The sequence below is a fragment of the Vombatus ursinus genome, unplaced genomic scaffold, assembly GCF_900497805.2.
Source record: "Vombatus ursinus unplaced genomic scaffold, bare-nosed wombat genome assembly UNPS02008786.1, whole genome shotgun sequence".
Lineage (NCBI taxonomy): Eukaryota > Metazoa > Chordata > Mammalia > Diprotodontia > Vombatidae > Vombatus > Vombatus ursinus.
The window spans coordinates 5724-19166 of NW_020948564.1; the positions used below are offsets into that span (position 1 = coordinate 5724).

The 13443-nt window shown below is 41.6% G+C and overlaps 1 protein-coding gene across 1 annotated transcript; it reads left to right on the plus strand.

Moving 5' to 3' along the window:
* The first annotated feature begins 2080 nt into the window (after positions 1-2080).
* LOC114034251 (podoplanin-like) lies at positions 2081-12577 on the plus strand. The gene is made up of 5 exons (XM_027849847.1): positions 2081-2093; positions 2216-2301; positions 5975-6101; positions 11294-11332; positions 12462-12577. The coding sequence occupies exons 1-5, from the start codon at positions 2081-2083 to the stop codon at positions 12575-12577; spliced, it is 381 nt and encodes a 126-aa protein (XP_027705648.1).
* Positions 12578-13443: the final 866 nt, after the last annotated feature.

The window sequence follows — 13443 nt, forward strand, 5'->3', positions numbered from 1 at the left end:
GGAGGCGATGAAAAGCCAAAGCCAAAGGGTGATGTTTTCTCCCAGTAAGACATAAGTTCCTTAAGAACAGGGACGATTTAATTTTTGTCTGCATCCCCAGAACTTAGCACATAGTAGGTGCTTAATAAATGCACATTGAATTTCATTGATTTGAAGGTAGAACCATAGCTAGGAATTCCTGTGCTGAGCAAATTCAGCTGACATGAGAATACAAAGCAAATGATATGAGGATACAACGCAAAGTCACGGATGAAGGCTGGGAAAGATATGAGGTGGGAACCCAAGACACAGTTGCAGTACAGTTTGGTCAGAAAAGAGGGCAGCCCATTGGTTTTCAAGTGGGATGAGAGGAGGGAAAATGTCACAGGGAGAAGAAGATGTAATAGTAGGCAGTCAAACAGACATTTATTGAACGTATTAGAAACAGTACTAAGAACTGGGGATACCAAAAGAAAAGGTAGAAACAGTCCCTTCCCTGAAAAAGCTGACATTCAGGGCCCAGGAAATGGGTGCCAGTAATGCTGATGGACTCTTGGTGGAGGACAACTGAGGCTGGACAAGGGAAGGTGGGCTGTAGTACAGGGTGGCTCTGAACTGGTCAAGGACAGAGAGGCTTTGAGACTCTGGCCCAGAGAACTTACATGGGAAGGAAGTACACCCCACCCCAATCTGGAGCCCTGGGAAAGGCTCCAGTCACTCCACCCTGGTGACAGCTCTGTCTGAGAGGGAGATTTGGGGCAGATGGAGTCAACAGGAGGTAAGCAGGGAGCCTGGTGCCCCTAGAGGGAGGCAGATTCCTTGCTCGGATGGGAAGGGAGCCAAGAGTGCTTAGCTCTGGTATGTGGGAGGCAATAAGGCATGTGCACAGGTCAAGCAGTGGTGATTGGAGCCAAGGTCATTTCCCACTGCATCCGGGGCCATCTCCAGTCTTCCTGATCCATGTCTGGCCACTGGATCCAGATGGCTCCGGAGGAGAAAGTGAGGCTGGTGACTTTGCATAGCCCTGCCTCACTTCAGTCCAATTCACTTGCATGTCATGGCATCACCTTCCTGATGTCTTGGTCCTCTTCAAGAATGAAGGACGAACAGCAACCTCTGTGGGAACAAGAACAGGAAACCAGGGCCACGAAACAGCAGGGTGGGTAGGAGACACCATTTAGTATACTACAGATCCATTCCACTCTGTTCTCATCTGTGAAATAGGATGCTTAGTTTACAATCGTAGACAGTGTGTGTGGTACATTGGAAAGGATGCTGGGTTTGGAGTTAGAGGACCAACTCCCAACCCTACATGTGTAACTTTGAGCATGATACCTGACTTCTTTCTGCCTCAGTTTCCTCCTCTGTAAAAGAGTGAATTGGTCTCTGAAATTCTTATCCTATGATCCTGTGATTTTCCTAGAAAGAGAGAGAGAAAAGAATATAAAAGGGGAAGAAGAAAAGAAGAGAGGAAGGAAGGAAGAGAGGGAGAAAAAAGAAAGGGAGGAAAGAAGGAAGGAAGGGAGGGAGGGAGAAAAAAAGAAGGGAGGAAGGAAAGAAAGAAGGAAAAAAGACATAGAGTCAGTGGGTACGCAGATCATAGTAACACATCTGTAGCCTAGTAGAAAAGTTTGATGGAAAGTGCCTTAGGCCCAGAAAAGCTAGGAGTCATGAAGCTAATAAGAATCATGGGTAAAATTTGAGCCCAGTTGTCCAGACTCTAAGCTCAATGCTCTATGCACTATGCCACATAAATAGATACATATATAAATGAATGAACATAAATAAATGAACAAACAAGTAGATAGATGAATGAATGACTCAATGAATGAATAGTAGTATTATCTGAGTGGTCATACAGCATAGTAGTAATAGGGAGTGGGCCCTTCAGTCAGGAAGACTCAGGCTGAGATTCTAGATGTGTGGCCCTTAGCCAATCATTTGCCCTTTCTGAGCCTTAAGCACCTGTCTAAGACTGTAAGTTACAAGTGGGTTGAAATTTGCATTGTTGGAGGGGTTCCCACACTGAGGAAATCACAGGTTTTTGCAATACTGAAGTCCTGTGCAGCTCTCCAGGTATCTGGGGAAATGGTACGAGGAAATGGTGTCTGGAGGTCAGGTCTCTGGAGCAGCAGAAAACCAAAGAGATGACTGGAAAGAAATGTAACACCCCAAAGAAGAAGGGAGTAATGGAGAGTTACCAGCTTGGAGTTCTGACTCAGTCTTTCTCCTCCAGCCAGCACAACCTTACCAGAAGATGGTGTGACCACAGCAGTCTCCAGTGACGGGCATTCTTATGGTTCTGATGATGCATCGACGTCGGTGGGTATCTCCAGTCTCATGCCATCTCATTTTCTTGCCAGGCTTAATTCTAGGAGCTGAAGGCTGGGTTGAAGTGCAATTTTAGAAAGCAAGGAAGTGGGTGGCTCTCTAAGGGGGTTTGGGGGAAGGGGTTGAGAGAGTTATCTTCCAGTATCTGAAGAGTGACAGCAAAGCCTAGCGGCTAGGGCATGGAGCTTGGAGTCAGGATGGCCTACCTGGCTTCAAATCCTCCCTCACATACTTGCTACCTGTGTGGCACAGGTAAGTCTCTCTGTCTGTAATGTCTCTGCCTCAGTTTCTTCATCTGTAAAATGAAGAGGTTGAACCCTATGGCCTCTAAGTCCCTTCCAAATCTAAATCCTATGAAGGACTGTGAAGCAGAAAGAGGAAAATATTTGTTCCTTCCAGTCCAAGAGGGCAAACTAAGGAGGGTGGGGGAAAATTGCAAGGAGGCAAATTTAGATTTGATGCCGGAAGAAAAACAACTTCTCAACGATCGATCAGCATTTATGTCATTTATTTATGTCACCTATTTTTTAAATGTCACCTGTCATCCTACAAGTGTAGTGCTAAGTGCTAACGATCTAGGTATGAACCAATAAACCAATCCCTCTGTAGAAAGAGCTGACATTTTACCAGGGGAGCCAACAAGTATACATAAACACACATACACACACACATATATAGATACATATATATATACATTTATATGTGTGTTTGCACGTGTTTGTGTATAAATACATACATACATACATACATGTGTGTATATCTGCATCTCCTGGCTGTTCCACAGACAAGACCCTCCATCCCTTGACTCAGGACATTCTCTCTGGTTGTCTTCCGTGCCTTAAATGCTCTACCTTCTCCATTTTGACTACTGACTTCCCTGGCTTCCTTTAAGTCCCAACTAAAATCCCACCATCTACAAGAAGCCTTCCCCCATTCCACTGCCTTCTCCCTGTTAATTATTTCCTATTTATCCTGTCCAGAGCTTGCTTTGTGTATATTTGTTTCTATGTTGTCTCTCCCATTAGATTATAAGCTCTTTGAGGGCAGGGGTGTCTTTTGCCTTTTTTTTGTATCCCCACTGTTTAGTACAGTGCTTGACACAGAGTCCAAAATATGAAGTTTGGATTCAGTCAAAGGGCAGCATTGAGGACCTGAAGGGCCACATGTGGCCTCGAGGCCGTGGGTTCCCCATCCCTAGAGTAGGCACTCAATAAATGTCTATTGATTGAATGAACAAATACAAATATGTACAAAATCGTTTGGGAGGGAGGGCACTAGTAGTTAGGGAAGTGAACCAGGAAAGGCTTCATGTAATGGGTAATGCCTCAGCTCCATCTTAAGGATGAGAGGGCCTCTGAGGCTTGGGAAAGGTGACAGTGCATTCCAGGCCTGGGGGACAGCCTGTGGAAAGGCACTGAGTGTGGACATGGGGCTGTCCCAAAGTAGAATGGGCTGCCTCGGAGTTAATAGGTTCCTCCTCTTTGGAGGCCAAGTAAAGGCTGTGTTGTAGATGGGTTTGCTTTCAGGTGTGTGGGGTAGAATAGAAGACCACCGAGATTCCTTCCACTTCTGGAATTCTGGGGTAACTATCTGCATAGATCTCAGAGGAGTTCCAGGCTCGGAAGGGATTTTCCAGGGGCTGTGATTTGTTCTTCCTGCCCATAATTATTCACTGACTTTGAACTTTAGGGAGGGAAGGGGAGGGGTCTAAGTTTAATTGTGAGCCCATGACCCCTAGTCTTCTCTCACCCACCAGTGGATCCAAAGCGGGACCTGGGGGGCAGTGCCCTTCCATAAATTTCAGGGCTTACCTTTGGTGATTTACCGTCTGAGTCCAACTCGGGGAGAGAGGTCCTTGACTGTTCACATTTCACATTATCCTGAGCCACTGCGTAACCTTGGCGTGGCTGCATAACTGGAACCCACACTGAATTCCTCGGCATCTCAAGTTGGCTCAAAGAACCTCTGCCCTCCCCATGGGGTTGATGGAGCAACAAGAGTTTACATATTTTACGGAGAGGACACTCCCACTGCCTTCCAAACTGAACAGTCCTCTCAAGAATCAATGTGTGGTCCAATGGAGAGAACCTTGGCTTTGGAGTCAGCAGACCTGAGTTCAAATCTCAGCTCCGTCACTTACTACCTATGTGACCTAGACAAAACACTTACCCTCTCTGGGCGTCCAGATTTTCTCACCTTTAAATTGAGGGGGTTGGACAGGACAACTTCTGAGGTCCTTTCCGGCTTGAAATTCATGATCCTGTGACCTGGGTACAAAACCCAGTTCTTTCACTTACTCCCTGTGTGACCTTAGGCAAGTCATTTTCTCTTTGGGTTTATTCATCTGTCAATGAAGGGGTCAGACTAGAAGGCCCTTCCAGTCTTACATCCCTATTCCTATAACCTGGATTAGGATTTTAGCTCTGCTAAACCTATTATTACCTATGTGAACTTGCGTAAGTTGCCTTTCTGGGCTTCCAGGTTTCATCATTCATAAAATGAGGAAATTGGATCGGGTGGACCTCGAAGGTCCCTTCCGACTCTGATCCCTACTCCTTTAATTTCTCCTTCCCAGTGCTTTCAAACGGTCAACAAATAATGGAACCCTTCTCTGTACAAAGTACGGTGGTGGGTATTCTAGAGAAAATCAAATATAAAATCCTCTATTTGGTGTTCAAAGCCCTTCCTAACCTCCTGCCCCCTCTACCTACATTTCCAGTCTTCTTATGCCTTACATCACCCCGTTCGTACCCTGATCCAGTGAGGCGTGGCCTTCTTGCAGTTCCTCAAACAAGATCCTCCATCTCCAGACTCCAGACATTTCCCCTCACTGTCCCTCATTCCTGGAATGCTCTCCCTCCTCATTTCTACTCGTGGCTTCCCTGGCTTCCTTCAAGTCCCAGTTAAAATCCCCCCTTCTAAGGAGGCCTTCCTCAATCCCTCTGAATTCCAGTGCCTTTCCTCTGTTAATTATCCTCTATTTATCCTGCAAGTAGTTGGTTTATACATAATAATTTACATGTTGTCTCCCTCATTAGACAGGGAGCTCCTTGAGGCCAGGTACTGTTTTTGCCTTCTTTGTATCCCTAGTACTTAGCATAGTGCCTGGCACATAGTAGGCACTTAAATGTTTGTTGACTTGACATTTTATATAATTTTTTGTGCTTCAGTTTACCTTTATTTCTCACAGAACACGACCAAGATTAAAGGTCTGAGTTTTCTCAAACAAAATTAGCTTTTACAGAGACCAAGCTTGAGGCCACTGAAATGTTATCAAATACTGTGGATTATGCTACAAGTGTCTTGTCCTCTGAGCATTATGAGACAAGATGCATTTCCACAGACAGCAAGCCTGTAGTAATGGAAATGTTCTGAAACGGTTTCCTTTGGCTTGATATTTTCAAAATGTCAACGGTCCCTGCCCTCAAGGAGCTTACAATCTAGCTGAGGAAGAACATCATGAAAAGACAAAATAATCTTATGCTAATGGTTCTTTTGTTAGAATTGTTGTACTGGCAGATGTGTGATACAGATGATAGATGCCATTGAAAGTTCTGGCTGAGGTGATACAGTCAGTGGAACTCAGGCCCCAGGCATGAACAGTGGTACAAACAAAAGTCTCCTACTTACTGGCCTTTTTCCTGTTTTCCCACCTGCCCCACAGCTGCCCCCAAGAACTGTAAGACCCCACCACACCCCAACATACGATGATGATAAATCCACTCCAGAGCCCACAGTCCACAGCAGAGAGAACTCCACGGACTCCAGGGTTATAACTGACCATCCTAGCGGTAAGAAACCAGTTTATTTGTTTGAAAAAAAAAACCCCAATATCAATTATGTACTTGCTATAAAGCTTCAGTTATGTACTTGCTATAATAGGTAAAGGGAAGCCGAGTGGTACAATGGACAGAGCGCCAGGCCTGGTGTCAGGAAGACCTGATTTCAAATCCAACCTCAGACACTTACTAGCTGTGTGACCCTGGGCAAGTCACTTCACCCTGTTTGCCTCAGTTTCCTCATCTGGAAAATGATCTGGAGAAGGAAATGGCAGACCACTCAAGTTTCTTTGCCAAGAAAACTCCAAAATGAGGTCACGAAGAGTTGGACACAACTGAAATGACTGAGCAGCAACAATAATGTATAAGATGTTTTGCTAGGTCCTAGGCATACAGAGACAAAACCAAAATATCCCTATCATTATTCCAATGGGACAGACATCAGGTTCCTCATTTGTAAAAATTTGCCTCCCACTATTTGATCCTCACTACAACCCTGTGAGGTAGGCAATTCAGGTGTTAAGATAGTATAATTCCTAGTGTCCGGCACATAGTAGGTGCTCATCTGTTGGTTGATCATGCCCATTTTATAGAAGAGCAAACTAAAGCCCAAGAATCCTAGAATAAGAATTGGAAGAGACCTTCAAGGTCATCTAGTCCAACCGTCTCATTTTACAGATGAGGAGACTGAGGCTCAGAGAGGTTAAATGATTTGTCTAAGGTCATACAAGTAATAAGGAGCTGGTCTTTGAACATAGATACTCTGATTCCAGAGCTAATGGTTCTTTTTTTTTTTCTTTCATAGCACCAAACTGCCCTCCACATGCTGTGATTTTTCCCAAGGTCTCAGTTAGAAAACGGTAGGACTGAGAATGGACCCCAAGTCATAGGATCATAAGATTGTAGTTTTAGAATTGGAAAGGACCTCAGTATCTTTCTAGTCCAATGATCCTCCCTACCCCAACTACCCTTTCTCTTCTGTTGGTAGAAATTCTCTCACTGGAAATTCCCTAGACTAGGGGTCAGCAAGCCATCCTATGGTTTGAGGGCCAAATCCAGCCATCTCTTTTTGTTTGGGAGTTAAGAATAGTTAAACAAACCAATAAATAACATAAAACTTTATTTTAAAATGTAAAAAACATTCTTAAAGAGATAGGATAGATTTGCCCTGTGGGCAGTAATTTGCCAATTCCTGCACAGACCAATGAAATCACAGTTCAAAAAGTATAACAATATGAGGAAAGAGACAACACTAACAACTTGGGGTAGGCTATCTCAGGAAAAGCTTCCGGAAAAAAAATGTGACTGGCCTTTATATAGAGCATTAAAGTCTGCAAAGTGCTTTACATGTATTCTCCCATTTGAGCCTCTCAACAGCCTTGGGAAGTCAGAACTACAGATACCATTTATACCCATTTTACAGTTGAGGAAATTGAAGTTCAGAGTGGTTGCAACTTCTCCGTGGCCACACAACTAGTGTCAGAAACTGGGAATTGAGCCTAGGTCTTCCTGATTTCAAATCTGGCATGATGCACTGCTCTGCAGGGAAAGGCACATGGGCTGAACCTTAAAGGGAACTGGGGTCTTTTGAGAGGAGGCATTGAAGAAGGTGTGCGTTCCAGGGCAGCCACTCTTAGGTACATGGAGGTTGGCCCATTTTGACTCCGATCTTTCATGTTGCTTGGCCACAGACCATCTTCACTCAGGTATGAATGGAATAATGATACTCCAGGGTCTCTGTCAATTGTTCAGATAGACCACACCTCCTCAGGCCAATTGAAGATTCTGGAGGGAACAGGTCTGCTGCCATCCATGTGTAGACAGCCTAAATCTAAAGGATCCTTACTTTCCCTTTTGTATAGGCAGCAGGAACCAAATTGATGGATTTACATTGGCTCACAGAAAGCAGAAACCCTGTCTTGGTTAATCTGTTTCCCCCATCTGCAAATAACGTGAAAACTCATCCCACAGAGATGTTAAGGATTTACTCCATGATGAGGCCAAGGGGAAACTAAAAATGATCATGACCAACCTGATTAGGAAAACACAATCCATGAAGAGATATCCTAGAGAATTTTCAGACAGTATAAAGGGAGTTTGAGCATCTTTGGGGTTCACCAGTCATCAGGAAGTAGGCAGCACAGGAACACTTTTACAAAACTCTTTCGGAAATCATTGATTAGTCCCAGAGAGTATCTCCATTGGATAGAATACTGGACTTGGAAGACTTAGATACAAGTTCTGCCTCGAAACAGCTGTATGACCTTGGGTAAATTACTTAATGACCTTGAGCCTTGGTCAGTCCTCTAAGACTACAAATCCAATCTAATAATGGCTAGCTGCCATTTATATGGTGTTGTTGTTCAGTCATTTCAGTCGTGTTCGACTCTTTGTGATCCCATTGGGATATTCTTGGCCAAGATGCTGAAGTACTTGGCCGTTTCTTTATATCTCCAACACTTGGCACCATGTGTGGCAGATGTTACTGTTATTCAGTCATTTTAGTCTTTTCCAACTCTTTGTGATCCCATTGGGATTGTCTTGGCAAATACACCAGAATGGTTTGCCATTTCCTTCTCCAGCTCATTGTACAGATGAGAAACAGAAGAAAACAATGTTAAGTGACTTACCCAGGGTCACAAAGCTAGTATCTGAGGCTGGATTTGAACTTAGATATTCCTGACTCCAGGTCTGGCATTCTATCCACTGCACCCCCTATCAGGCCAACCACTTATATAGCACTTTAAAATTTATGAAGTGCTTTACAGTATTATCCATTTTATCCTCACAATAACCCTGTGAGGCAGGTGCTATTATTATCCCCATGTTACATATGAGGAAGCCAAGGCAGGCAGAAGTTAAGTGACTTCATTCCCCAATCGATAAATGGACAAAGGATATGAACAGACAGTTTTCAGATGTAGAAAGTAAAGCTATCTCTAATGAATAATAATGCCATATGTATATCATATATAATAATGAATAATAAAGCTACATATATGAAAAATGCTCTAAATCACTATTGATTGGAGAAATGCAAATCATCAGATTGACTAACATGACAAAACAGGAAAATGATAAATGTTGGAGAAGATGTGGGAAAATTGGAACACTAATGCATTGTTGGTGGAGCTGTGAAGTGATCCAACCATTCTAAAGAGCAATTTGGGACTATGCCCACAGGGCTATAAAACTGTACATACCTTCTGACTCAGCAATACTACTGCTAGTTCTGTATCCCAAAGAGATCATTAAGAAGGGAAAAGGACCTACATGTAGAAAAATATTTATAGCAGCTCTTTTTGTGGTGGCCTAGAATTGGACATTGAAGGGATGCCCATCAATTGGGGAATGGCTAAACAAGTTGTGGCATATGAATGTAATGGAATACTATTGTTCCATAAGAAATGATGAGCAGGAAGATTTCAGAACAACCTGGAAAGATTTACATGAACTGATGCTGAGTGAATTGAGCAGAACCAGTAAAACATTGCACATAGTAACAGCCACACTGTGCAATGACTAACTTTGATAGACTAAGTTCTTCTCAGCAATGCAAGGATCTAAGACAACTCCAAAGGACTCATGAAGGAAAATGCTATCCACATCCAGACAAATAACTATGGAGTCTGAATGCAGATCGAAGCATACTATTTTATTTTGTTTTGTTTTGTTTTGTTTTGTTTTCTTTCTTGTAGTTTTCCCCTTTTGTTCTGATTCTTTTTTCGAAACATGGCTAATGTGAAAATATGTTTAATATGATTGTACACATATAACCTATATCAAATTGCTGCCATCTTAGGGAGGAGGAAAGGAAAGGAGGGGGGGGAATTTTAGAACTCAAAATCTTATGAGAGTGAATGTTAAATATGAAAATCTAATTAATTAATTAATTAATTAATAAGAAAAAAATACGTTTAGTGACTTGTCCAGGGTCCCCCAGATAGTAAATGTCTGAGGTGAAATTTGAACTCAGGTCTTCTTGAGTCCAGGCCTAGGTCTCTGTCCATTGTGCCATCAAGCTGCCTAATGGAGATAGAGAGACAAAGGTCAGAAAAACCTAGGTTTTAATCCTATCTCTGACAAGTAACCAGCTGTAAGACCATGGACAAATCTCTTAACCCCTCTTAGCCTCCCTCAGTTTCTCTATCTGTAAAATGGGGGCAATAACACTTGTAGGGCTTTATACAGCATGGTTAAAAGGCTTAAACAAGAAAATGCAAGTAATATTCTTTGGAAACTGAAATTTTTTGTTTGTATGTCAGTTATTATGTTAAACATCTCAAGGAGAGGGATTAGATTTTCTCATCTGTTTCCCTTATCTCCCACTATGGAAGCTTAGGACTTAGTACCTCAAACAGTGGGAATTCTATTAGTGATACTAACTCTTTATGTTTAGTAGTGATGAGTCCTAGGCGACCTAGTTTCTAGGTCCTATTTACCAATGATATTGTATGACCTTGGAAAATTAATGATCACTTCTATGTCTTTTTTTTTTCTCAGCTCTTAAAAAAAAACCCCAAACAATAGAATGTCTGCTAGGTTGATTGTCCTACTTTCTAAAACAGTTGAGAATAAACAAGTTATCATAAGTTAAAGGGTTATCAACTTTTAGAAAGGCACCTTAAAGGAGGAAAATGAAGGGATTAAGCTAGTTAATCTCTTAAGCTCCTCCCTGCTGGGATATTTTATGTTTTAAGATAGAACAGTTTTGACATTCTGTATTCTTAGGTCCCTTCAAGTTCTGACATTCTATGTTATCGTATTCTGTATTTTTAGGTTCCTTCCATCTTTGATATTCTATATTCTAAAGTCCCTTCTGAGTTCTAAGGTTTCATGGTCAAGGGGCGGTCCCAACTCTAACATTTCATGTTCGAGTGTCCTTTCTACCTTTGTTGTTATGTGTTCTAAAGGTCCTTTTAGCTCTGACATTCCCATTCTAATGTCCTTCCCATGTTCTAAGGTTCATTCCATCTCTAAATCTTCTAAACATTCAAAACATTAATAATTAAGACCAGTAATGAACGTTAACATACTTTTAAAATTATCATTGTATTTTTCTTAGCAAATGTCTCTTGCTCCTGTTTTTGTTGTCTCTTACCTAATCTGCAGTCTATGCAAAGCAATTTCCCCTCTAATCATGATTAAATCCCAGTTACTAAATTTTCTAACATCACTCTGTTGTTACATCTCTCTCTTTACAGAGAAAGTGGGTGGAGAGACAGAGACAGCAACTGAGAAAGGTAGGCTAGAATGAGTTACCCAAAGACATCCACTTCTTGTCATCAACTGCATTCCTAAGCTTTAGAACACCTGCAGGATGAGAGTTTTAAACTTTGAAAGAAAGATCAATTGAATGGGGAAAAAGAAATAAAGCAAATTCTAGGTAGTTCGCTTTTTAATTGAAAGATAGATCAGGAGATTTTTTAAATCTCTCAGTCATGAATTCAGTAATTCAATTCAAATCAATCCATTGAGAGCTAGTCAAGCAGTTTAAGACTTTGTACTTGTTCAAGACTTTATGCTAAGTATGGTAGGCTACAAAGACCAACAAAAAAAGAGACCTGTCCTCAAAGAGCTTACATTCTATTGTGGGATGCAACATTTGCACAGAAAGGTAAATGCAAAGTCATTTCAAGAGAAAAAAGACTACTAAAGACCAAAAAGTGTTTCCTATAGGAGCTGGTACTGCAGATGAACCTTAAAATAAGCTCAGAATTCTAGGAGATTGAGGTGAGGAGAGAGTACATTCTAGACATGGGGTTGACCTGAACAAAGGTACAGAAACCAGAGATGAGGAGGGAATGTTTAGTTCGGGGAACAGCAGGTAGAGCCATTTGGATGGAAAAGGGAGTGAGTATAAAGGGGAATAATGTGAAATAAATCTGGAAGGCTAGACTGAAGCTAGATGGGTTATCAGCTTTTGATGCCCAAGATGGCAATTTATGGTTAGTAGAAAATCAGGATTATTTTAATAGCCCTATAAAAACTCTTCCTAATAATTAATAGCAATGTTAAGATGTTCTTAAACTCAATAGACAAAAGCCTATTTCATAAGGATCTTGTTTGTACCCAGATAGTTTAGAATAGCTCAAGGTCAGCCATTATATCATGCCCCAATTCTAAATCCATCCATGAGTGATGAGAGGACAGTAATACATTTTGGAAATTTGCTGCTGTGATAAGCTGGGGCCACCTGTAAACCAACCATCCTTCTATATGTAGCTTAGTACAAATTCATCCACATTTCAGACTAGAATGTTGGCTCAAAGTAGAGATACTACTCCTAGTGCATGGGTGTTACCCTTCTCCATCTTGTTTTGGAAGAAATACCAATATCGCTTCTTTCTTGCTTCTTTTTCTCCGTATCAGGAGGCTTGGAGACCATAGCATTGGTGGGAATCATTTTGGGAATCGTGATCGCCATTGGTATCATTGCTGGAATCGTCATTGCAGTCGTGAGGAAAATGTCGGGCAGGTACTCGTAAGTAAAATACTTATACACTGACATGATACATGAATGATTAGTGTGGTTTTCAGAAGAGCCTTGAGCTGGAGTAGAAACAACACTGGGCTTGGACTTGGAAGCGACCTGTTTTTAAATCCGGCCCCTGACATTTGGCCATAGTTATATGACCTTGGGCAAATCCCTTAGCTTCTCTGAGCCTCGGTTTTCTAATCTATAAAATAGGAACAATAAGGCCTTTAGTAATTTTCTTACCTCAGAGGGTTGATATGAAGAGAAAATCAAATTATCTATATATGATTGTTTTGAAAACTTTAAAATGCAAAGTAGATATCAGTCGTCATCATCATCATCATCCTCATTCCTATCAGTAGTGTTTGGAGGTCATCTGAACCATCTCTCTGCCTCCCACTGGGCTGTGTCTGAATTTTTTAATATTAGAAGGTATATACAATCATTCTAAGTATCTAGAAAGAGATTTAGTTCAGGAAATAGGCATTTTGTGAACGTGCATTAAATGCTTGTTCAATTTTGAGGTCCTACTTTAAACTAAAACTTGAAAGGAATTAGGGTACATCTATATGCCACTTAAATACAGAAGTGTTGTTAGGTTTGAATGAGATAATGGATATAAATGGATATTGGATAAAAAGTACTTTGCAAATCTTAAAGCGCAATATGAATGCCAGTTATTATTATTGTTATTGATCTATAGGCACCAGTCCTACAGTCTGGTGGTTACTCCATTCCCTGAGCCTTCTACTGAACTCTTCCTGAACTCAAGCATTATTTATGGAGCAGTATAGTGGTGTGCTGATGAATGTTGAAAAGTCAGGTTCTGGGGGGGGAGGGGGATGTACGCATACACACTTTAAAATTTAATCTGCA